The following is a 25,694-nucleotide window of genomic DNA, read 5'->3' on the forward strand; positions in this document are numbered from 1 at the left end:
CCCCTGACAGGAGGCCTTCAGAGGTGTCACTCCCACCTGCTCCCCCAGCACAGCAAAACCAGCCTGGATGCTGCTTGTTAGGAAGGGTATTGTTTGGCTTTGGCTAGTACAGACAGTATGCAGGACTGCAGGTCTCAAACACTGATCCATTAAATTGAGCTTTAATGACAGTTTTTAGTTGTGCCTTTATTCACCTTAGTTCATTTAAAAATGTACTTGTTTTAAAGATCCTATAAATATAGAGTGACTACCCACTAACGTGGGATATGTCACCCCTCTCAGCATGGTATTGTTTTTTAAAAAGCAGAATTTCTTATAGGAATCTTATCGATCACACAGTAGTTACAAGAATGTCAGATATAGTGACATACAATCTAAACAAGACAGGCCGATTAAGAATGTACATAATGTAAAAATATACATATTAAAAGTTAGCCATGTAGACAGACGCATGCAGCAGTAGGGGTGGGTGATAGGAGGTTGGGGGGTGAGAGCCCATACGCAGTAATATTGCCTAATCCCAACATTATAGTAAATAATTTCCACTAACTGATACAAGTATTCCATACACATCTAAACACACAAAGGCAAATCATGACCTGCTACATGTAGTCTAAAGTGGTCTGTGATCTTTTTGTGATATTTCCATGAAAATAGTAAAGAGTCATGCAGGTAGTAGGAAGTATTGGTTATTCTGGTTGGACTTGGGAAATGTTTAACTTTTTGATATTAATATCTGTGAAGAGAATATATCTCCTTTTACTGCTTTCTTCACAATTGACATGCGCTTAGAGTGGGGGAATTTCAATGGTGGTTTGACCTAACAGTGATGACTGAAATACTCTAAAAAATGTGGTAACTTTTTAACAACATATTTTAGTCACACACTTAACATAAAACATGGATCATCTGCAAGATTCTGTAGTTTCTACCACTGTCCTAAAGAATGAAACTGATACAAGTGCTTGTTTATTTACCAAAGCAGGCACTATTTTGAGCTCTGTGATCAGAGAATATCCAAAACAGAAGAAATGTCACTTTTTTCCTCTGGGCCTTTTGAGAAACTTGACCAAAATAAATTATTCAAGGTTCCCCCTGAGCAGTGGTATCATCATGTATGTTACTGTCTGGAGAACAAACAAGAACTTCTAACAGTGCAAGAGCGTTGCCTTGGGTACACTTGATAGGAATCAGGAACCTTTAACAGCAGTTCACCGTTTTCTCATACACCTCCATTTAGCCTGTATTATGGCAAATGTGTTTGGGGGGCTATGCTTGAGATTTCTCTAGTTGGATAGAAACCCTTCAATAAGAAGTTGGCAGGTTCTGACTTACTGTCTCTGAATGCTCAAAATGCAAGTTCCTATTGGGGAAAGAACATTAAAATAACTTGAAGATCTATCTTATTGGTAAGTTAGAATGCAAAGTATTTTATTTTTAAACTTTGAAACAAGACAGCCTAGGTTAAATAATATAGTTTTCCAAAGCTGAATGTGCTCGCTTGGAGCTCAGTTTTTCTGCTTAAAGTACAAAAACAACTTTCTAAAACTCCTAGGCCAGACACTACTGTTTTGATGATCTGTGATTTAGATGAACAGATCCAATCTCAGTTGGTAACATCCCTTTTTTCCCCGTTGGTAAGGGTTTAAAAAATTCTAGAACAGATGCATTTTTCTAGTCTTACAGTGACAATTTCATTCCAAATGTCTCCTGAGAGGCGTATACCATATACAGGAATCCATCTTCATCCTTCTCACTTTCATACACTTCCGATATCGGTGTGGACACACTCACCATGCTGTGCCCATTCACTAACAGGAAGAAGGCTTGATTAGCGTTGAGCTGTAAGCGCCTTCTATTGAAAGAAAATGTGAAAAAATATTGATACATCAATAAGTAGGGAACATATGTAAAAATACCACCCACTAATTGATTTTAAAAGTATAAAGATTTTGTAAATGCTGCTTCTGGCAAAATTAAGTGTATACCTTACCAATGATGACTAATAGTTCTTCTCATAAAGCACAAGACATTTTCTATGATTATATTCATGATCAATATTAGTGATAATCCTTAAGTTATTCTTACTACCTTCTTGAGTTTTAAACTATTATGCTGTCTGAAGAGTGTCATTAGTGTCCAAAATGTGAGGAAAATAGTTCAAAATATTTACAAACTAAGACCTAAGCTGGTACAATATATTACCACTATACCAAATCTGAATTCTTAATTTTGCTACACAAAACTTGTAACTTTTCTGATTAAAGGACATCTAAACTAGATGTTATGAAACGATCAGATAAAAAATATAAAAAACTAAGAAATGAAACATCTTATGGTTTTATTAAGCTTGAATAATTTTAATCAGAACTAAAGATTTATCTGTAAGTGTGATAAAGAATAAGAACTTAGCCCAGCTGGTGTGTCTCAGTGGTTGAGCATCAACTCATGAGCCAGGAGGTCAGAGTTCTATTCCCATCAGGACACACCCGGGTTGTGGGCTTGGTCCCCAGTAGGGGGCATGCAAGAGGCAGCCAGTCAATGATCCTCTCTCATCATTGATGTTTCTCTCTTTCCCTCTCCCTTCCTCTTTGAAATCAATAAAAACATATTTTTTTTAAAAAGAAGTAGTAAAGCCCCGGCTGGTGTGGCTTGGTTGGAGTATCAGGACGTCCCCTACACCAACAGGTGGTGGGTTCACCCTAGCTGGTTTGACTCAGTGGATAGAGCATCAGCCTGCCAACCAAAGGGTCCCGGGTTTGATTCCAGTCAAGGGCACGTACCTTGGTTGCAGGCTCCTCCGTGGCCTAGGCCATGGTCAAGGCTTGTGCAGGAGGCAACCAATCAATGTGTTTCTCTCACATCGATGCTTCTCTCTGTCTTTCCCTCTCTCTTCCACTCTCCCTAAAAATCAATGGGAAAATATCCTCAGGTGAGGATTAACAACAACAAAAAAGGTGGTGGGTTCGATTCCCGATCAGGGCACATACCCAGATTTTGGGTTCGGTCCCAGTGGGGCACACGTGGGAGGCAACCGATCAATGTTTCTCTCGCATCAATGTTTCTGTTTCTCTCTCTCCTTCCTTTCCCCCACCTCCCCTCCTAAGATAAAAAATAAAATAAAATAAAAATGAGTTACCTAAAGAAATAAAAAAACAAAAAGGTGATTACCTAATTATCTTGATGAGTTCACTCATGTTGACATGATCAGGTACAAGAAACTTGGTTTTATCCAGGACAGGAAGCTGCTTCTCACCCTTGTATCGTTCTATTATCACCTAGTAATGAAGCCAGAAATGTGATTTTAAAATAGTCACTAAGAGAGAAAAATAAAATACTTCCTATGTTTGTAACTGTCACATTTGTTAGTTTCCTCATAGCTCTATATCTCTTATAAAATGGTACACAAGAGACAAAGTAGCTCACTCCAAGGGGGTGAGCAGGGTGGAGGAAGAAACTGCTAAGTATTTTGTTATTTGGAACCATGAAAATATACTACCTAGTCAGAAAAAGACCCTAAGTTTCAGAACAGAGGCTGGTAGCAGCTTAAGTGTAAAGATATGAATCTGTCTGTATCAATTCTAATACCACCATTTCCACCAAACCTTAATAAAAGTGTTAAGGTGTTTTTTTTTTTTAATTTATTTTTATTGATTTCAGAGAGGAAGAGAGAGGGAGAGAGAGATAGAAATATCAATGATGAAAGAATCACTGATTGGCTCCCTCCTGCACACACCACACTGGGGATCAAGCCTGCAATCCGGGCATGTGTCCTGACCAGGAATCAAACTGTGACCTCCTGGTTCATAGGTCAATGCTCAACCACAGAGCCACACCAGCTGGGCTAGACTCAGTTTTTTTTTTTATATTAGAGACATGTTTCTCTATTTGACATGAAAATAATCCTAAGTAAATATTTGATAAGTAGAGGTCAAATCTTCAATTTGTTACTTGAAGATTTCTTTCATTTTGATAAAATATTCTTGCTATTTCTTTAATAAGTATTAAAGTCAAGAATCTTGAAATATGCAGGAAACAAAAATGGTTTCACATTATGAAGTGAAATAAATCCATTAGCTCCTTGCCGTACTTCCTTTCTGTAGAGAAGAAGAAAAAAAAAGTGAAGCTGTCATCACCTTCCTTGTTTAAATGATGAGTTTATCTATGGCTGTGTGTTCAGAACATGATATCCACAAGGAAGAATCAGTGGATAGAGTATACCTGCCTAGATTTAAGTGGTAGCAGAAATCAGAGCCAATACAGAAATCATAGGTTCTTGGCCCAGAAAGAAGCCGAAGTAAGGAATGAGAAGAAAAAATTCAAGATCTTAGAATCCTTTGTTAAAGGAACACACAGCAGTCTGGAAAATGCTAGATAAGATGACTTTGGGTACCTTCTGCTTTCAGCTGCTGAGTCTGGTCTGCTTGGGGAGAAGCTGTTCTAGCTGCTTCTATTCACTATTTGGTGGTGATATCCATGAAAATTCAATTACCTAAAATGATTGGTTTACTTTTCAGTTCTTATTTCTTCAAATTTTTCCTTTGACTCTTCCAATTGGGGAGACCAGATGCATAACTCATAATAAGGCATTTTACTAAATCTGAAAGTACCTTCTCAAATTTTTATTTAATGGTAAGGGCTATGGACAGGAGCACAGAAAAAAAAAAGTCACCACTGGGGAATGAAGAGTGGAGGACCAGGGAACTGCCTGTGCCTTGTCCGTCCATCCACCCATTGGATTCTCAACATGTGAGTGGCTGTGAGCCTGCTTCTCAAACTTGCGCAGTGAGTCACAAACACATACAAGGGAGTACAAATATGTGACTTCTGCAAAAAACCTGAAACTACTAACAGAAAAGATGACTTTTAATGTACACAGATATTCACATTTCAAAAGGATTCTGTAGAACTAATTCTGGCAGACATTGGGCTAGCTATTTGTTTCCAAGGGGTAGCACCTGTTAGTAAATAAATATAGCAGGTACCCAAAAGTAAAAAACCAAAACAAAACAACAATAAAAACACTTAAAATTAAGGTAATTCCCCAGAAGGCTCACCTCTAAGCCATATGTTAACCCCAAGTACAAGGACATATTATTGTGAAAGCTCCAGCCAGTCCAACCAGAACATGTCTTTTACTATAGAATCCTACAGGTGTGAAACTGCTGAGCAGACCCATCTTATTATCTTTTCTGTACACTTTACAGCCCCCCCATAGATCTTTCATCTTCTTTTTCCTACTTTGGTATCAGATGACCAGTCAGAAAGCCAAACATGAAAGCTTCTATAGAATTTAGCAGTGGAGTTTCTTTTTTTTTCTTTTTAAATCCTCACCTGAGGACATACATTTTTTCCCATTGAAGAGAAGAGGGAGGGAGAGGGGGAGGAGAAAACAGAGAGGGGGATAGACAGACATGGATTGGTTGCCTTCTGCACACGCCCGACCAGGACCGGGGATTGAACTTGCAACCCAGGTACATGCCCTTAACTGGGAATCGAACCCGTGACCCTTCAGTGTGTGGGCTGACACTCTTAACCACTTAGCAACATGGCCAGGGCTGCATACATTATTAACCACTGAAACATACATAGGTATCTAAAACTACCTACCGGGATTTTGGTCGGATGCTGCTCTCGGATAAGCCGGACATCTTCTACTCTTTGTTCTGCAATGAAAAAAGATATAGGGATTATTAAGGGCCCTAATGCAGCTTGTTTCCTGCATTTTTGCTGGTTGAGTTCTATATCTGAATTCAGCTATCTTTATCTGTGGCAGAGCAAAACAGTAGACGCATCTTCTAGAATTGAAAGAAACCAAGCACTAACACTTCCTATCTGGCAAAGGTTGGTATGTGAGGCCAAGGGCAATTAATTATATGGAAACCAACATGCAATTAATTACATGGTTTTATCAGGAGTTATAAGACCAGAGAGAAAAAAGAATGCCCTGTTTGAGTTTAAATAGTTTTGTACAGTACCCCAAATAAACACAAAGTCTACTATTGAATACTTTTTTGAGAATATCTCTGTATTCTCCCCCTTAATATAATCACTTACTTATATTTTCAACTATTGTACTAGGCTGTCTGGGGATTATACGGGGGAAAAAATAAGCCAAGTCCAGTTCTCAATAAGGTGACAATATAATTGGAGGGACATGTCATATATACAGCAATACATGAACATATGATCAAGATGGCATTAATTAAAACCTAACAAAAATTAATAAAATCACCTTGATTTACTATGGTAGGATTCATTCTCATGGTATATATTTGCAAATAAATGATCAATGTAATGAACTTCCTGAGAAAGTGCTCATACTAGTAGCTCCAGAAAAAAAGATGCTATGACCTATATAAATATGAATTTATTTTAACATCACTGCCATTTTGGTTTGGATTTTTTTAAAAAATTAGTATTCTCCATAAAAACTATTGAATTCCCATATTCAAATATGAACATAAGTTCTATTTCTATTTTCCCATCCAACATTTCTAAATCAGCTCTAAAGATAAACTACTAAATAAAAACATATTTGCCCCCGGTCCATGTGGCTCAGTGGTTGAGCATCGACCTATGAACCAGAAGGTCACGGTTCAATTCACAGTCAGAGTTGCAGGCTTGATCCCCAGTGTGGGGAGTGCAGGAGGCAGCCAATCAATGATTCTCCCTCATCACTGACGTTCCTATTTCTCTATCCCTCTCCCTGTATGAAATCAATAAAAACATATTAAAAATAAAAACATATTTGCTATAGACAGAGACAACTGCAAACTCATTGATTCTTCCCAGTGCATATTCTTTTTTTTTTTTTTTTTAAATATATTTTATTGATTTTTTACAGAGAGGAAGGGAGAGAGATAGAGAGTTAGAAACATCGATGAGAGAGAAACATCGATCAGCTGCCTCCTGCACATCTCCCACTGGGGATGTGCCCGCAACCCAGGTACATGCCCTTGACCGGAATCGAACCCGGAACCCTTCAGTCCGCAGGCCGACGCTCTATCCACTGAGCCAAACCGGTTTCGGCCCCAGTGCATATTCTTATTCAATACATGAGGATAAACATAAATTTAGCTATTATTAACAGTGAATTTAACCTATTGGTTTTCACCTGTGACATTGTGACTTATAACAAGAAATACATATTTGGTCCTGGCACAGAGCTCCCAAAACCCTTGGATTTTCCTATATGAGTGATAAAGATTTTTCCTTATTCATAATAAGCCCCTTTCAACCACACCTGAGTTTATGTTAATGAGGTGATTTTGAGAAAGCCTTTTAAGGGTGGGGGCTGGTTGCCAGGGGACCAACAAAGATTAGAGCAGTGGTTCTCAACCTTGGCTGCACATTAGAATCACCTGGGAATCTTTTTAAAATCCTGATTTCTGGGCCTCATCCTCCGGAAATTCTGTTTCTTTATTACTAATGTTGTGGTCCCACCCCATAACAAAGAAACAGAATTTCCGGAGGATGAGGCCCAGAAATCAGGATTTTCAAAAGATTCCCAGGTGATTCTAATGTGCAGCCAAGGTTGAGAACCACTGGATTAGAGGGCTTAAACATTCAGCCTCTCTCCCTGACCACCTGGGAAAAGAGAGGTCAGCTGTCCGAAGCACAGGTAACAACCTGCACTTGCAATTAGTGGTTGAAGTGTTAGTGAGGGAGGGGCAGTCTTGCGGGACTGAGTCCTTAACTTGCTGGATCTGAGGCTATCACCAGGGAGATAGTGTTAGAATTGAGGTAAACTGTAGGACACCCAGCTGAACTGCTTCATGTGTGGGAAACCCACATGTCTGGTGTCAGAAGTGAAGTATTTAGTAGGATACTGAGAATAGAGGAGACATACAGAAGGAGGAGTTTTTTCTTTTTCTTTTTTAAAAAATATATTTTATTGATTTTCCACAGAGAGGAAGGGAGGGGGACAGAGAGCCAGAAACATCGACGAGAGAGAAACATCGACCAGCTGCCCTTCGCACACCCCCAACTGGGGACATGCCCGCAACCAAGGCACATGCCCTTGACCGGAATCGAACCTGGAACCCCTCAGTCCGCAGGCCGACGCTCCATCCACTGAGCCAAACGGGCCAGGGCAAGGAGGAGTTTTTTCTTTACATTATCCTTGGAAACCTCATTGCTCTAAGACCTGTCCCTATGACTCTCCCATCCAAGAAAAGGTCCTCTACCATCCAGATTTAGCATCAGCCCTCTTCACAACAAAAATCTCCATATTGTCAGGGTAAATTATTTCAGAGGCTAGGGGAAATCAGAATTCACTCTAGCAAGTGGATGATAACTAATATACATGGGAATGTGTTCCTTATTTAAAAGCTTGTCCTAATGAATCTACAAAGTAAGTGAAAACATTTAGGCATAGCCCAGCTGGCGTGCTTGAGCACTGACCTATGAATCAGAAGTCATGGTTCGATTCCCGGTCAGGGCACATGCCCAGGTCGTGGGTTCGATCCCCAGTGGAGGGCATGCAGAAGGCAGCCAGTCAATGATTCTCATCATTGATGTTTCTATCTCTCCTTCTCCCTTCCTCTCTGAAATCAATTTAAAAAAAAATATGTAAACAAGCAAACAAAAAACATTTAGGCATAAGGGAAAGATTTTTTTATATAGGAAACTGATTTATTTTGGTAAATGAAGAAAGAAAATCAAAATAGGTTCTAAATGAGAGGCTTCAAAGTCAAGAAACTATAGTGTCAAAAGTTTTCATTATCTTGATTTATCCCCAAAATATGGCCATAAAAGGAAGACAAAAAATGATTATTTTTATTAAAGACAAGTGACTTCTTTAAGGTGAAAAGAGTAGCATAGGAATGTCTTTAGTGTCTTGCCCAGGTGCCTGAAGCAACTGAGTAAATATGGTATATGCTGATACCTCTCTTATTGATTTTAGAGAGAGACGAAGGGAGAGAGAAACATCAATGTGAGAGAGAAACAGCCATCGGTGCCTTCCTGTACACCCTCTACTGGGAATGGAGCCCACAACCTGGGCATATGGCCTGACTGGGATTCAAACCAATGACCTCTTCGTGCATGATAAGTATTTCCTCAATCTGTTTATAAATCATAAACGTAATATCCAACCCATCGTGGCATGCTACCCAGGTTTTGGCATAAGTCTCTCTCCAGTCTACCTATTAGAGTAGTTGAAGCTATTTTAGACCAATACAAACTTCCCCTGAGACATGCAAACAGTTTCATTATTTTTTAATATTTATTTATTTAAAAGAGTTTTTGTTCACTTTTAGAGAGAGAAGAAGGGGGAGGGAGGGAGAGAAACATGGATGTCAAAGCAAAACATCAATCGGCTGCCTCTTGCACACCCCAAAATCTAGGCATGCGCCCTGACCTGGAATCCAAGTGGCAACCTTTCAGTGCCAAGACAACCCCCAACTGAGACACACCAGCCAGGGCCTAACCCTTTGATTATTAATGGAGAAGCTTAAGACCTAAGTTTACCATTGAATCTCAGCAGAACAGTGTCTGGGAAACAGTTCTGATATTAAATAAACTGGCCAACTCCAGAAGAAAATGGAGTGAAATTATTACAACATTTGAGAAGACTGAATCCAACACTGTTTGGTCAAATACAACTTTTCAAATGTATTATATTTTTCAAAACATCTGCAAGGATTCACTATGCATCTCGACTCAGAGTGTTGATCATGTATTGGAAATGATGGCTCCCTACCAGAGATGGAAGAAAATCATCTCTCAAGTTTAAAAGGACAAGTCCAGACTCTGCCACTAGGTGGACCATGTTCTTCACCTCTCTAGGCCCCACCCAGTTTCTTCAGCTACAAAAGGGGTTGTTTGGGGTGGGCCCTACCCTCTCAATCATAGAAAAAGACATCAACAGAGCTGTATTCAACTTTAAACTAACTTAAACTCACTCACTTGGAAAGAGAGAGAGAACTGCTCAAGCTAACTGAGGCTGGTCTTAGATTCTACAGTACAGAGGTTCTCACCAATTAATTAATTCCCCTCATTTACTGTGCTACAAATCTCTGAAAACTCAATTATCAGTGCTGTTATGAAAATCAGGAGCAAAGAAAGGTAGTAGTCATTAAGAGATATTTGATACTTTTCTGCAAAATGACTATTAAAGAGATCTTAGAAAAGGGGGTGGGGAGGAAAGGTTAGATAAGGGGAAAGCAGATACAATATACGGAGGGGGCAAAAGTAGGCTTACAGTTGTATGAAAAACGGCATGCAGATTATGATTATTACAACAGCTTTATTAATACAAAATAATGTCGTAATGGCACAGTAAACCTATTTTTGCCCACCTTGTATTTAAGATACACTACTGGGAAGGGAGTGAGGGAAGGGGCGTTCCTGCTTGTTTACTTCCAGAGTCACAGGTTCCAGGTGAAATCCTTCCAATTAATTAGAACCTATTTCTCTAGAATAACTTAAAAATCCTTTAAGCAGAGGAAAGTATAGTTTCAGTCATGAGAAAATGGGCATCTTTCCCACACAAATGTCCCCAGTTAACTTTCAAATGCCAGAGTCAGTGAGGATGGAAGCCAGATACTGCAAATCTGCTTTAAATGCCGCTCTCAGGGTTGCAAAAAAGCTAAATAACAGTAAGAGTTCACTAAGGTCTCTAAAGGGAAACGTTCTAATTAAAAAGGCACGTCTAAGTCTTCTTGACCAACAAACTACTTAAGGAGTTGTTTGGAAAGATATGCTCAGCAGGCCAACATGCATTTCATTTACTGAAACTTCTCGGGCACAAGAAATCAAATACTTATCAATAATGAGATCTAGAGAACCAGATCCAAGCTCAAATGAACGCTCACCTCTTTCTAGACCCCCGAAACCTGGCCAGAGGGGTCCCCGCTGCAGACCGTGAAGATCGCCCAGGACCCTCTCTGTGCGCGTGGAGGACCTGGTGCTTCCCTCCTCCACCTGCCCGCCCCGAGCGGCCACGAGCAAGTCCTGCAAGTGGGCATCCACGGAGGCCACGCTGCTGTTGCAGAATTTCCGTGCTTAAGAGCACTCATCACTTCCTTCCCATCCTTTTTGTGGAGCAGTAATTACTGGGATGTTACTTTCCGTTTCAACCAAATGCCAGAAAACCTAAGCCGGGTTTCCAGGCTAAGGTGGGAGAGAACGGACATGGTTCCTGCCGGCATAGAGGTGAGGGTGCACTGGCACCAGGAGGAAAGGCCACCCACCCAGCTCCACTGCCCCCAGCACACCAGCAGGTCCCGCCCGCAGGCCCGGCCCACCCGGGCGGAGCGGGGCGCAGAACCTGCAGACTCAGGGGCTCCCCAGGGCTCCCCCTTCTCTCGGTTAGAGCGCCGGCGGTGCCGGTGCCCGCACGGCATCAGGACACTCACCTGCAGATGATTCACCTGCATCCCAGAGCCACCACTTCAAAGGGCCTGTCGCAGCCCGGCGTCCGGGGGCTCCCCCCGAGCCCGACACTCCGCACACGGGTTTTCGCTTCTGGGAGGGACAGTCACCCCGCACCCCCAGACCAGAGGGCTGACCGGGGGCCAAAGGTGATTCAGCACCTCCGCAAACGCGCGCCCTCGCGGGGCCGGGTGTGAGTGCCCGGCCCGGCTCGCACCCACCCCCGCACCCCCGCACCCCCGCACCCCGCAGCCCTCTCAGCCCTCCTCGCGGGCCCTTCCCGGAAGCCTTCGGCCCGTCGGGCACCCGCAGCCGTCCTCAACCCCGCGGCCTCTCAGGCCCCGCACCTCAGCCCTCCCGGCCCGGCCCCTCGGCTCCTCGGCCCCCGGCCACCCACACCTTAGCCCCGCGCGGCCCCTGAGCCGTCCACCGGCCTGGCGTCCGGTCCCCGCCGCCTCGGCCCTCAGCCCTACGGTACCAGGCCCTCCGTCAGCGCCCAGCCCCCCGGCCCGGCCCACCGCCTCGGCCTCTCAGCCCTCTCCGGCCGACGTCAACCTCCGGGCCCCCAGCCCGGCCCGCCGCCTCCGACCCTCAGCCCTCTCCAGCCTCCGTCAACCTCCGGGCCCCCAGCCCGGCCCGCCGCCTCGGACCCTCAGTTTTCCCGGGCCGGGCCGCCCTCGCCAGCCCCGGCCCTGCCGGGGTACCCACCGAAGGTGCGGCGCTGCTTGAAGGTCTTCTCCGACGGCATGGCGCGCGAGGCTGGGAGCAGGCGAGGAAGAGGGTCCCGCAGCTTTAGGTGGCGGAGGTCCCGACGGCGTCGACCGCGACTTCCCTTGTGTCTCTTCAGCCCGCAGCCGCGTCAAGTGACCGGCGCGCCGCCCCAGGAGGCGGGGCCAAGGGTGGACTCCGCCGCCGCCATAGCGTGCGTGGCGGAAGCAGGGCCGCGCGCAGAGCCGGGGGCGGGGCGTGGGGTGCGCCCTGCGCATGCGCGCGGGAAGGACAAGTGCCCTAGTTGACGGCACCCAGTGCGCATGCCTCCCTGTGTGGGGCGGAAGTGAGCCGCGCGCCCCCTTCCCCCCAGAGACGCCTGTCGGGGCCCCTGTCCCGCGTGGCTAGCTGCTTTGAGTTCGCGCACTAGCGTTTCCAGCGCTCCGTGCTGGTGGCTCTTAAGGACTCTACCTGATCATATAGTATTTTTGTGCTTCTGTCTCACGGTATCACTGTTCTAGGAACTGCTGGTTTTTGTTTATGTTCTTTGGCTTATCAGATAAAGCACATTGGGGTGGGAGTGGGGGGGTGTTTTCATTGTAAGAATCTCCACTAGTGACTTCTGTCACATGTTGTCCGAACTAGGGAAAGAATTGCAACCGGGTTATTTCAGTATTTGTTTACTAGAAGCTAACTTGGGAATCTAACTCTTATCTAGGCCAGCTTTTAAAATGCAGGTTATTGGAGGGTAACCCTTATTGAAACGAAAAGCCCTTAGCTATGTTAGCAGATTAATTTCAGCTGTTAACCCACTGATTGCTGGACAAGTCTTAAGTTTACCACCTTTTAATACCAAAAAAAAGCTAGAAAATAGATGTGGAGCTGTTGGTGTAATGTCTCGTGCTTTGTTGAAGGTGTGTTTCTTGAAAGTGAGAGTGCTGTGGCAGTGAAAGGGCTGTAGAAAAGTAAGGGAAAATCAAACCCCTTTCTACACAATAAAAAAAAAAAGTGAGAGTGTTTAAAATGTGTTCATAAAAGTCCATCTAAGGAATGCTGGTTGTTTGCTGTTTTTGTTATTATTGGAAATTGGGGTTTATAAGAGTATAAAGTTCAAATTAAATTGGAAATAAATTGTATGGTTTGATAATAGAAGGTATAGCTATGGAAATATATTTTGAAGGAAAAAGAAAATGAATTTTCTAAAGTTGGTTGTTTCTGAATAGGTTAAAAGGTTTCTGAGAGCTGTAGAAAGGTTTGTGAAAGTTACAGGTTTATAAAGAGAAATGTTAAAAGAAGTTATATAGATGACAGAGGCCAGTAAGCCTGGACAAGTGGAATAGGGAAACAGCAGTTTGCAACCATCTAGAACAGTGGTTCTCAACCTTCCTAATGCCGCGACCCTTTAATACAGTTCCTCATGTTGTGGTGACCCCCAACCATAAAATTATTTTCGTTGCTACTTCATAACTGTAATTTTGCTACTGTTATGAATCGTCATGTAAATATCTGATATGCAGGATGTATTTTCATTGTTACAGATTGAACATAATTAAAGCATACTGATTAATCACAAAAACAATATGTAATTATATATGCGTTTTCCGATGGTCTTAGGCGACCCCTGTGAAAGGGTCGTTCAGCCCCCAAAGGGGTCGCGACCCACAGGTTGAGAACCGCTGCTCTAGACACTCTAGATGCCAAGCAGCCTGCAGCCATCTAGTAAATCCTAGGAAGAGTAAATGGTTTGCACTAGAGCAGCGGTTCTCAACCTGTGGATCACGACCCCTTTGGCGGTCGAACGACCCTTTCACAGGGGTCACCTAAGACCATCCTGCATATCAGATATTTACATTACGATTCATAACAGTAGCAACATTACAGTTATGAAGTAGTAACGAAAATAATTTTATGGTTGGGTCACAACATGAGGAACTGTATTTAAAGGGCCAGGAGGTTGAGAACCACTGCACTAGAGGGTACATAGCTTAGATCACCCTACTCACGGAGACAGCAGAAATCCAATTAGTGCCATTTGCCGACCACACCCAAGGACAAATGAAGAGAGTAAATCTCATTTTGGAATATCAGCATAAAGCTGATGAATTCTACTAAGATACTCCTCTAATTCTCAGTCTCTAAAACTCCACAAAATGAAGGCCCAGCATGTGCTCTCCTGAATAATAAATTTAATTAAGTAAATAAATTTAAAGGTCAAAAGTAAGCTAATACTGAGTTAGAATTTGGTTCTTTTCCACTTTGTTATAAATACAAGGATTGTACTCGTCTTCCGAATATAAGGAGACATTTTAAAAACAATTTGGGACCTTGCTGGTTTGGCTCAGTGGATAGAGCGTTGGCCTGTAGACTGAAAGGTCCAGGGTTCCATCCCTGTCAAGGGCATATGCCCAGATTTTGGACTCAATCCCCAGAAGGGGGCATGTAGAAAGCAGCCAATCAGTGATTCTCTCTCATCATTGATGTTTCTATCTCTCCCTCTCCCTTCCGCTCTGAAATCAATAAAAATCCTATATAATAATCCTATATAATAAAGAGGTAATATGCAAATTGACCATCACACTCTCACACAAGATGGCCACACCCATGTCATCACAAGATGGCTGCCCCCATGTAGTCATAAGATGGCCACCACAAGATGGCCAGCAGCGGAGGGCAGTTGGGGGTGACCAGGCTGGCAGGGGAGTGGTTAGGAGGTGATCAGGCTGGCAGGCAGGTGAGCAGTTGGGAGCCAGCAGTCCCAGATTGTGAGAGGGATGTTCGACTGCCAGTTTAGTAAACCAGCAGTTGGGCATCCCCTGAGGGGTCCCAGATTGGAGAGGGTGCAGGCTGGGCTGAGGGACACCCCCCCCCAAGTGCACAAATTTCGTGCACCAGGCCTCTAGTATATAATAAAATTTTAAAAAATTTAGTAAATTATATCTTTTTCTCCCTACCTCATCCCTCTAGAATTTGGCAATTCTTAATGAGTGAATCATGGCAATACATTTCTTAGTATGAATTCAATAAGACCAGTTTCCAATTATAATCTTATCAACCAAGACTTTGACTGGAATGCCATGTCTGAGAGAGACATGCGTGGGCTCAATGTTAGCAGAAAGCCTTAAGGAAGGAAAATGTTTTTGAAGCCAGTAAGAGCCCCTTGGAGAAAAGCCTGGTACCTCGCTTGGTCACATAGTTCAAGGCAGTCTTTTCAGGTAAGGAATGAAGATTGCTTTCCTGAGAGATGGTAAGAAAGGTACCTCAAGACATCATTGGGGACCTCAAGAACTTGAGGAATTTACCCAAGTATACAGGTAATGCAGGAAAATCTGGTGGCAACTAGGTGGCTCAACTTCTTTGGCCTGAGGGGCTCATTAAAGCTAAATCATGAGATTCCAGCAAAGCAGATTTTAAAAGAGCCTATACACTCAGTTGCTATTCTTATTGTGTTTATGTAAACCAGGGGTCCTCAAACTACGGCCCGCCGGCCACATGCAATTACAAATATTGTATTTGTTCCCGTTTTGTTTTTTTACTTCAAAATAAGATATGTGCAGTGTGCATAGGAATTTGTTCATAGTTTTTTTTTAAACTATAGTCCGGCCCTCCAATGGTCTGAAGGACAGTGAACTGGCCCCCTGTTTAAAAAGTTTGAGGACCCCTGATGTAAACAATCATGCCAAATTGAAACTAAACTTTTAAAAAAATATTTCTTATTGATTTCAGAGAGGAAGGGAGACTTAGAGGCACAAAAATCAACAATAAGAGAGAATCATTGATCAGCTGCCTCTTACATGCCCCACACTAGGGATCGAGCCTGAAACCCAGGCATGTGCCCTGACTGGGAATCAAACTGTGACCTCCTGGTTCATGGATCAAGGCTCAACCACTGAGCCACACTGGCTGGGCCAAATTGAAACTAAACTTAATGCAGTAAATTAATTGGTCTTAATATGGCACTTTAATGATAGTGAGAGTGGTTTTAGGGGGAAAAATTTGTGTTCCAGTAGACTCTAATACACAGTCAATATTAGACTAATTCAGTTAATTGTCTTCAAAATTTTATTTTTCACCTATGAATTGAACTGAATCTTAAATTTATTTTGTTTTCTAAAATATTTACCTACAACTTTCCAAACTAATGCTTCATTTTATCCCATCCTTTGACTTGGAATCAGTGAGTACTAAAATGTTTTTCCTTCCACTGGACCATTTGTCATAATTCTTGTTGTTCTAGCTTTGCCCCAATAATACTAAGATTTAAAACTCAGTTTGTCCCCACCAAGTTACAAACCCTACTCATATTCAGGGAATACTACCTCTAGACACCATTGCCACCTCCTTCCATGCCCAGGCCTCATTGTCTCTCTGACAGAGAGCAAGGTTCTCTTGGCTCTGAAGAAAAATGTCACCCCCTTTCAGCAGCTACAGAAGAGACCCTGCACCCCTTTTCTCTGAGAGATTTCTGAAACAAGATCCTTGGGGAGGAGGAGGGGGTAATGTCGTAGTAGGCAGTTAGACAGACCTGAGTAGAGCAAGGACAATGGGCCAGGTACAGAAGGTCACCAGAATGGAAAGCCCCCAGTGCGTAGCATTGGACAATCAATTATAGGGTGACTTTTCATCCCCTAGCACAGCCGTGGGCAAACTATGGCCCATTTGAAATGAATAAAACTAAAAAAAAAAAAAAGACCGTACCCTTTTATGTAATGATGTTTACTTTGAATTTATATCAGTTCACACAAACACTCCATCCATGCTTTTGTTCCGGCCCTCCAGTCCAGTTTAAGAACCTATTGTGGCCCTCGAGTCAAAAAGTTTGCCCACCCCTGCTAGCATATCATTGGTCATGCCGTTTGGACCCCCTGACCTTTCCTCCCTAGAGATAACATCTAGGCCTCAATTGTATTTCAGCTCGAAGTCCAGATAAGCAATAAAACCAGCCACAGCTGATGTCAGGACCAGCTGCATTGAGTAATGATGCCCTGCCCTGGTGCCAGCCAATCAATCATTGGAGACTACAACCCTGAAAGGACACACTTGGAAAACAGCTGAGTATTCTATTAAGATCTTTCCCTGGGACCTCCCCTAAATTCTCAACAGTAGAGTATTCTGAGAATCAAATCAATGATTTGGAATATGAGGAAGCAAAAAACACCCCATCAGAAGAACAAAAAGAAAAAAGAATCCAAAAAATATGAAGATAGTGTAAGGAGCCTCTGGGAAAACTTCAAGTGTACCAATATTTGCATTATGGGGGTGCCAGAAAGAGAAGAGAGAAAGCAAGATATTGAAAACTAATTTGAAAAAAATAATGACAGGAACTTCCCCTACCTAGTGAAAGAAATAGACTTACAGGTCCAGGAAATGCAGAGAGTTCTAAACAAGAGGAACCAAAAGAGGCCCACACCAAGACACATCATAATTAAAAATACCAAGGGCTAGCTAGCCCTAATGGGTTTGGCTCAGTGGATAGAGCGTCGGCCTGCGGACTGAAGGGTCCCAGGTTCGATTCCGGTCAAGGGCATGTACCTGGGTTGCAGGCACATCCCCAGTGGGGGGTGTGCAGGAAGCAGGTGATCAATGTTTCTCTCTCATCAATATTTCTAACTATCTATCCCTCTCCTTTCCTCTCTGTAAAAAGTCAATAAAATATATATATTTTTAAAAATACCAAGGGCTAAAGACAAAGAGAGAATCTTAAAAGCAGCAAGAGAAAAGCAGTTAGTTACCTACAAGGGAGTGACCATACAACTATCAACTGATTTCTCAACAAACACTGCAGACCAGAAGGGAGTGGCAAGAAATATTCAAGAAATATTGATGAATAGCAAGGTCCTACAACCAAGATTACTCTACCCAGCAAAGGTATCATTTAGAATTGAAGGTCAGATAAAGAGCTTCACAGACAAGAAAAAGCTAAAGGAGTTCATCACCACCAAACCAGTATTACATGAAATGTTGAAGGGCATTCTTTAAGACGAGAAAGAAGGAAGAGGAGGAGAAGAAAAAATATGAATATAAAATGACAACAAATACATATCTATCAATAATTGAATCTAAAAACAAAAATAAATGAATAAGGAATCTAATGAACAAAATAAACTGATTAATAAAATAGAACCAGAGGCATAGAAACATGGAACAATGACGAATCTCAGAGGGAAGAGGGTTGGAGGGGGCAGAAAGAGATTAACCAAAGATCTTACATGCATTGCCTATGGACACAGACAATAGGATGGTGAAGGCCTGGGGTGGGGCTGGAACTGGGTGGAGGCGGGCAGTGGGGGATAAAAGGGAGACATCTGCAATACTTTCAACAATAAAGATTTTTTAAAATAAATAAAATCCTTAGGATGGAGGAACCAGTGCCCTCTCCCTCCTATGCCTTTCCCCTCTCTCTCTCCACCCAGGCACATTATCATTAGCTTCCTCACTCCCAAGCTTCAAGAGCCCTTCCTTTGCCTCTTTAACTTGTTTCCTAAGCCAATTTCTTCTAGGAATTACCGTTTCTAACTCTGTAATTTCCTCAATAAATGTTCTCTTACAGTTTTGCATCTTGCTCTGAAGTCTTTCCTAGCCAGAACCCAAGCACTGAGGATGCTGAACTAGTTTTGGTCTAACCCCATGGGTCAGATACCTGGTGCCATTCCTGCTGCCTACAACACATATATATGAACAGCAATCGATTCTTTGGCTGTTTTTGCTCTTTAATATCTAATACTTTGAAGGATTATCATATTTCCAGGATTTTGGCTCTTTATGTTTGTAAAAGCCTTTTTTATATGCCTGTTTGATAAAGTAATTGGAGTGTGCTAATATGCATTACTATACAAATGTATAAGATATATTTCTTAAAGTGGTTTTAATACAGTTGGAATTTTTTTCTTTATAGAGAAGCAAGTATGTTAGAGTTCCCATGCAATTATTCCCCACCACCAAAACAATGATGTTAGTTGTAGCTCTTTATTCTGTCTACAAAAGAACAGTGGATTTGTGCATGTGTCCCTGGCTGTCTCACGTTTTCTTTTTTCCTCTTTCTGTCACAGTTCTTTACCTTTAAAAATCTGATAATATACAGTTAATAAAGAACACTTAGACATTTTATCTGGTTTCCAAAATTCCAAAGATTTAAGCTTCCAGTGTATTATCTTGATTGTTTTTATTCCGTGAAGATTGAAAAAAAAATCCAGTAAGTGCTTATTATGTACCTACCTTCTGCCAAACACAAAATGATCAGTTTTGAAGTACAAAGGGATTTTTATGATACTTAGTATTGACTGGTGAGTGCTTTCTTGGCTTAGTGCTACTTTGTAAGAAATGGACCTCTCATTCTCTTGCTGGATAACTGTTCCAAATGCAAGAGGGAGAAATAAATTATCTGGCATATGGGAGTGGGGGGAAGGGAAGGAGAGTTTCATATTTTCCTAGTCCCTTAGGCATCCATAAAGCATTACCAAATTACCGGGAGGCCTTGGTTCATTGTAATAGCCTCAAGGGATTAGCCTCAAGGGCTATGCTAGTGTTGGGACTGGATTACTCTTTGAGATTTTCAAGTACTGAAGTCCACATTTACAGTGGTTGTTATAGTCCTACCCCTAAGCTTGAGCTCCCACTTGAATCTAAAATCATATATTCTGCCTGGCCGGTGTGGCTCAGTGGTTGACTATCGATTTATGAACTAGGAGGTCGTGGTTGGATTCCAGTCAGGACACATGCCCGGGGTTATGGGCTCAATCCCCAGGAGGGAGCGTTCAGGATGCAGCCAAAAGATGATTCTCCCATCAATGATGTTTCTTTCCCTCTCCTTTCCTATCTGAAATTAACAAACATATATTAAAAAATAAAATAGAAAAAAAACCCCAAAATTAAAAATAATAATTAAAATAAAATAAAACCACATATCCCTACATATTTCTCAGGAAATCATCCAATTCAGTTGGTGTGTAAAGGTTTCTCATAAGCATAATTTCCATTTTAGACTAGCATGTTTGAATAAATAATTAATGAGACTTAAAATGTATTACTTTAGGCCCTAGCTGGTTTGGCTCAGTGGACAGAGCATCAACCTGAAGACTGAAGTGTCTCGGGCTTGGTTCTGATCAAGAGCACATGCCAGGTTGCAGGCTTGATCCCCAGTAGGGATATGCAGGAGGCAGCTGATCAATGATTCTCTCATTATTGATGTTTCTATCTCTCCTTCTCCCTTCCCCTCTGAAACCAAATATATATATATAATTTTTTTTTTAAGAAGTATTAATTTAGGCCCTGGCCAGGTTAACTCAGTTGGTTAGAGCATCATCCCGATATGCCAAGGTTGCAGGTTCAATCTCCCATCAGAGCACATACAAGAAGCAATCACTTTGGGGTTGGGGGTATGGTGGAGGGCATGGAGGGGATAAATGGTGATAGAAAATTTCAATTAAATTAAAAAAGATGCAACAAATGAACGCAGAAATTTGTGGACCAACAAATAAATGTTTCTTTCCCTCTCTAAAATTTTTTTAAAAAGTAACTTCATGTATCTTTTGAAAACAAGTGTGCTTGAGTGTATGTGAGAAATTTCATGTGCCTCCGATTGCAGTTTAATAGAAGTTTGATGTAGTGAAAAATATTCAGAGTGGTAAATTGATATTGTTCATGAATTATTTTAAGGTAGCTAATATAAACATAGTATGATTTATTTTTAGTTGAATAACAAATATTACAGTTCCTTGAAACAACCCATAAAAAAGGGAAAAGCAAAAGCACATTTTATTTAGTGTTTTCTCCAGGAATCTCCTGGTGCTTTTAAACTATCAAATAATCATTGTAGAAAGCCAAGCAGTGTCAGTTTTAAATAACTCTTACCCTATTCCTTTTTCCATAACATTAAATGACCATAATCATGGGGGAAATAATTTAACCAATAAGAATTGAATATGACATCACAGCATTATTGAGTAACGCAGCTGTAAATCATGCTAGCTATTTCTAAGAATCTGTCAAATGGGGCGCGAAACATTAACCTGCTCTAGAACACATTAGGGTTATTTTTGCCACACTCAATATGGAGGGCAAGTCACACTGAGAAGTAGTTCACCTCCTCAGGCCTGTCCCGCCTCTCCTCTTTCTGATTGGAAGACATATTCCACCCTGGAAGTCCTCTGGGACACTATTGGCCAGTTGTCCAATCTGTCCAGTGTCATCTCCTTGCTCTTTAGAACAAGTAAACAAACAAGTATTGCTCAAGAGGAGCGCATGAGCTATTCTCAGAAAGAATTCAGTCAGGCAGATTTTGCAGTTGACACCCAATAGATGCAATCTGTGGGAGTGTCCTCACGGGTCCTGGGAGGTTTTGCGAAAGAGGCCCTGTACTAGAACGCTTCCTCCCTGTGAAGCTCTGCCTCTGGGGTTCAACTTTAGAAATCAACAAACAAGTGCATACAGGAAAGCCATGGCAAATCATTCAGATAACCCAACATTATTTCTTAAATGAGTGAATAACAACTGATGGAACTGGGTAACATTCCAAGGGGTTTGCTGTTGTTGTTGTTGTTTGCTTGTTTAATTCTAAATACATTTCAATGGATTGTTTTTCCTGCGTTTGCCCAGACAGTATATGTGGCTGTTAAGGGATGCAGCTGTTCAGACTCTCGTTTTAAACCATGAACTTCTTGTTTAGCCTATTAATGTTTTCCCTTCACCCTGACTGTTTCTGCTGGGCAATGGATAAGATGACATTTTTCACATCTAACAGCATGTATCAAGTTAACATGGCTTACTACTTTCAGTGACTTTCCAGGCAACCAATTAAAAAATGCCCTGTCCTGTATTCTACTTATTTCCTTAGATGTTACCAGTTCTCACTAACAAAGAGTTCATTGTTGTAGTATTAAAACAAATGATTTCATTTATCTAGTTTTTCCTCATTTTAGTATGATCCTCCTTAGTGTTCTTTGTAAAGGATACAAGTTCTGTATGAGGGATTAGAAAATTGTTCAAAGACACATAATGCTTTCAGCATTCAACATGTGAAAGTTCTCTGCTATATTCAAAGTCTTTCTCTTCTGGCTCCTCTACACCAACATGGATTACCCAAGCTCTCACAGCTGTCTTTTTCTTTCTGTTCTGATGGTCTGCACCAGTTCAATCCTTCAACATCTTTGTGAGTTATTGTACACAGCCTTCCTGCTGTAAAGGATATATAGGTGTATCTTTTAGTTGCATAATTCAAATTATGAACACAGAATAGTTTAGCCATTCTATTAAAGATGAAAATTTGAACAAATCAATATGTACATTTTAATATACTCTAAGCTCCTCTAGAAGAAAAATATATTTTATTAATAGGGCCTAGTAGGGAATAGATATATTTCTTTAAAACTGACTGAGATATAACAGTGGCAAGGATCATGCTTTAGAATAGAACCTATGGATCCACATAGAACATAGCACATAGGCTAGTCAGGCATTCTGTACATTTTTATTATATTATTTGGTACATTGCTGAGATATTTCCTAGCTTGGATGGTGATGGTGATGATAGCCCAACAGTCTTTTCTATGTCTGTTTGGTTCACATTCCTCCCTGTTTAATCTTTTAGCCAGTTTATTTGTTTGTTTTTTTCATTCAACAAACATTTATTCAGTAAACATTCATTGACTGCATGAAGGGTTAGTACATCTGTCATGTTGCGAGGGTTACATCTAGTAAAGCCAAAGAAAGCAAGTGTTTACAATAAAACAATATGATGGTGCTTGTAATAAAGGGACCATCCTTCCTAGAAGGGGGTACCATTAGAGGACAAGAAGGAAGGGGGTTGGATTTAAAGGCACAGACTGGGGAGATGGGACTTCCTGGCAAAGGAGACAGCTTGAGCAAAGTGACAGAGATGTGACAAGACATGGTGAGTTTTGGCTAAGGAATCTGGTGGCACTGATTGAAAGATGTGTGTGGGGAATGAGGAGGCCAGGCTGGGAGGATAGGACCAGATAGTGAGCTATTTTGTGTGATATAATAAGGAGTCAATAGGCCCACTAAGTACTTTTAAATAGGTGAGTGATAAGATGAGTCTGCTTTTACTTATGTTACTGTTTGAAGGAAGCCAGTTCTGGCAACTACAGAGGATGGATGGGAAAACCTTCTATATGCAGGTAGGTCAATTTGATGTTATTTTTCATATATATATATATACATTGTCATATATATACATATGACAATATATATATTTTTTTATTGATTTAGAAGGGAGAGGGAAAGAGAAAGAAACATCAATGATGAGAGAGAGTCATCAATCGCCTGCCTCCTACATGTCCCCTACTGGGGATTGAGCCCGAAACCCGGGCATATGCTCTGACTGGGAACTGAATCATGACCTCCTGGTTCATAGGTTGACACTCAACCACTGAGCCACACTGGCCGGCCAGGCATCAGTGGCATTCTTAAGACAGGGCTCAGGAGTGGAGCCCCAAGCCCACCCCAAAACCATTGGGTCTGGCCTGTGGGGTGAGGGGAGAGGACACAGGTCTCTGTGCAAAGCTCTTTCCTCTATCACAACTCGTGGCATCAAAACTAAGGCCACCGTTGTGGGGAATGGGACCTCCTGTGCTGCTGATGGAAGGACATTGCGGCTTATCTGTGCTATTTCTGACCAAGGTGTTGCTTTTCAATTGTGTAGACCTAAGATAGTAAACATTTGAACTAAGGCACTGCTATTTTTTTTTGTCAAAAGATGCACTTCCCCATTTATGGGATTCTGTGGACTAGGGTAGACTGCCCTCTTTTCTGCTTAGAGATTTCCTTATGGAGGTGGTGGTGGAGAGCCAGGACTTTGTGGAGGTTGGGCCCAGGGAAACTGGCAGGATTAGTCTTTTCTATTGGATAAGCAAGACCCCACACCAAACCAGAAACACTGGGTTTGCCAGTGGATTCTTAGCTTCCATTTAGATTCTGGGCAACTCCTCCAGCACTTCAGGGCATTGAAGTAAGTAAGTCTTGATCAGAAAGGAGTTGTAGAGCTGCTACTATAGCATCCGTACCTCTGGCTCTCCTCTCTGATGACAATTAATAACAGTTTCTTGTTATGAGTTATTTAAGGTGAAGCCACTCTCAAGAGGTAGCTGTACAGAGTCTCTAGAACACACATGCCCTGGAGCATAGTAAACAAGGTAACAAGATCACTGACAGATGACATAGGATTTATCACCTAGCATGATTTCCCCCTTCACTGTAATAAGGGCAGAAATGAGTGAATGTTAGTTTTTCGATAAAAGAGCTGACAGACACGATTTAGGGTTCTATTTGGCTTACCTAGTTCGTAGAGCTTTAACAGTTGGCAATGCTTCCACCTGCCACTTAATCTCGCCTTCTGTGAGCAGCAGTCTTGGGGGCCATTTGGAGCTTTCTTTGCGGGGGGAGGGGGTTCTGGGGAGGAAGGTGTCCTTGGGGAATCCTGGGGGGCAGTCCTTGGGGCTCCCCTCAGGGGAGGTCCTAGCGGTTCTGGTGGGGGTCCGTGGGGCCCTCAGAGAGGGTCCTGGAGGGATTCATGGACGGAGGTTATTTGGGAGTTCTCTGGACCATCCTGGGGAGGGGATCCTTGGGTCATGGGGGGGGGGGGTGGAATGTCCTCCTGGGGATCCTTAGGGCCATCCTGGGGGCGGCAGACAAACCTGAAGGCGCTCCTGGGTGAAGAGCGGCCTCCGCGAGCCGAGCCAGGTCAGCGCAGTGGGTTGCGCGTCAGCCCTATGGTCTGCAGGGGGTGGGTTCGGTCCTCACACGCGGCAGCTCGCCCTTTTGCTGCCCACACTCACGTCTTTAGTCGGGAAGGGGCGGCCGTGGCGCGTTTGTGGGTGACATTCTTTTCCCGTGCAAGCTCCGCGAGTGGGACAGGAGGCCCGCAGACCCCAGGCGAGCCGAGGCCAGAGCCCCCAGGGGTCGCCGGCCCTCGCGGCGGATCACTCACCCCGCTGGCGGGGCTCCCCGGGGCGGGGCCTCTGCAGGTCCTCCCTGGGGGCGGGCCCGAGACTAGTGGGGGCGTGGCTAGGTTTCCGACTGGGCGGGGCTGGGCGCTGATCGGCGGGACTAGGCCTGCGGGCCCGGCTGGGCTCTCCCGCGGGGCGGGGCCGGCTGATAGCGGCGCAGGTGCAGGCGCGGCGGTTACGCGGACGGGCATGGCGGTGTGCGCTCGTCTCTGTGGGGTGGGCCCTTCGCGGGGGTGTCGGCGTCGCCAGCAGCGCCGGGACCCGGCCGAGACGGCGGCGGCCGACAGCGAGCCGGACACGGACCTGGAAGAGGAGCGCATCGAGGCGGGCGCGGCGGAGCTGTGCAGTGAGTGGAGCGGCCGGAGCTCGAGCCCCTCGCCACCCCCGCGCTGCTCGCTGCTGGAGCTGCCTCCCGAGCTGCTGGTGGAGATCTTCGCCTCGCTGCCCGGCACTGACCTGCCCAGCCTGGCCCAGGTCTGCACCAAGTTCTGTCGCATCCTGCACAACGACACCATCTGGAGACGGCGCTGCCGGGAGGGTGAGTGCAGGGTAGCGGGGGTCCGGGCCTGGAGGGGGCTCGTGGCGGAGGCCCGGGCGTGGGGGAAGGTTCGGGGATTGGGAGGGTGCTCGGAGGTCCGGTGGCAGGTG

The 25,694-nt window shown here is 43.3% G+C and overlaps 2 protein-coding genes and 1 long non-coding RNA gene across 4 annotated transcripts in view; 1 reads left to right on the forward strand and 2 right to left on the reverse strand.

The window, feature by feature from the left end:
* Window positions 1-154: 154 nt before the first annotated feature.
* On the reverse strand, window positions 155-12,246 carry MAP1LC3B (microtubule associated protein 1 light chain 3 beta). The gene is made up of 4 exons (XM_070398397.1): window positions 12,088-12,246; window positions 5,611-5,666; window positions 3,172-3,278; window positions 155-1,855 (listed from the first exon to the last, which is right to left on the reverse strand). The coding sequence occupies exons 1-4, from the start codon at window positions 12,125-12,127 to the stop codon at window positions 1,681-1,683; spliced, it is 378 nt and encodes a 125-aa protein (XP_070254498.1). The 5' UTR covers window positions 12,128-12,246; the 3' UTR covers window positions 155-1,680.
* Window positions 12,247-20,811: 8,565 nt separating this feature from the next.
* On the reverse strand, window positions 20,812-24,712 carry LOC138996755 (uncharacterized). The gene is made up of 2 exons (XR_011468858.1): window positions 24,376-24,712; window positions 20,812-22,257 (listed from the first exon to the last, which is right to left on the reverse strand). It is a non-coding gene; the product is annotated as an uncharacterized lncRNA (long non-coding RNA).
* Window positions 24,713-25,191: 479 nt separating this feature from the next.
* The window catches only part of FBXO31 (F-box protein 31), a 38,717-nt gene continuing 38,214 nt past the window's right edge, over window positions 25,192-25,694 (forward strand). For both annotated transcript variants that reach the window (XM_070399045.1, XM_070399047.1), the window contains exon 1: window positions 25,192-25,584. In XM_070399045.1, coding sequence (XP_070255146.1) covers window positions 25,236-25,584 — 349 coding nt within the window. In that variant the 5' untranslated portion in view covers window positions 25,192-25,235. The remainder of the gene's footprint in view (window positions 25,585-25,694) is intronic.

Source organism: Myotis yumanensis, unplaced genomic scaffold (genome assembly GCF_028538775.1).
Source record: "Myotis yumanensis isolate MYYU_CA2020_CCGP unplaced genomic scaffold, mMyoYum1.0.hap1 SCAF_18, whole genome shotgun sequence".
NCBI classification, from domain to species: Eukaryota; Metazoa; Chordata; class Mammalia; order Chiroptera; family Vespertilionidae; genus Myotis; species Myotis yumanensis.

What these genes read in the sequence shown, in the direction of transcription:
- MAP1LC3B (XM_070398397.1), bottom strand. Translation starts at nt 12,127, where the DNA reads ATGCCGTCGGAGAAGACCTTCAAGCAGCGCCGCACCTTCG. An exon ending in CAAGCAGCGCCGCACCTTCG is followed by an intron (nt 5,667 to 12,087) that starts GTGGGTACCCCG and finishes TTTTCATTGCAG; the next exon opens with AACAAAGAGTAGAAGATGTC. An exon ending in AGCATCCGACCAAAATCCCG is followed by an intron (nt 3,279 to 5,610) that starts GTAGGTAGTTTT and finishes CTTCATTACTAG; the next exon opens with GTGATAATAGAACGATACAA.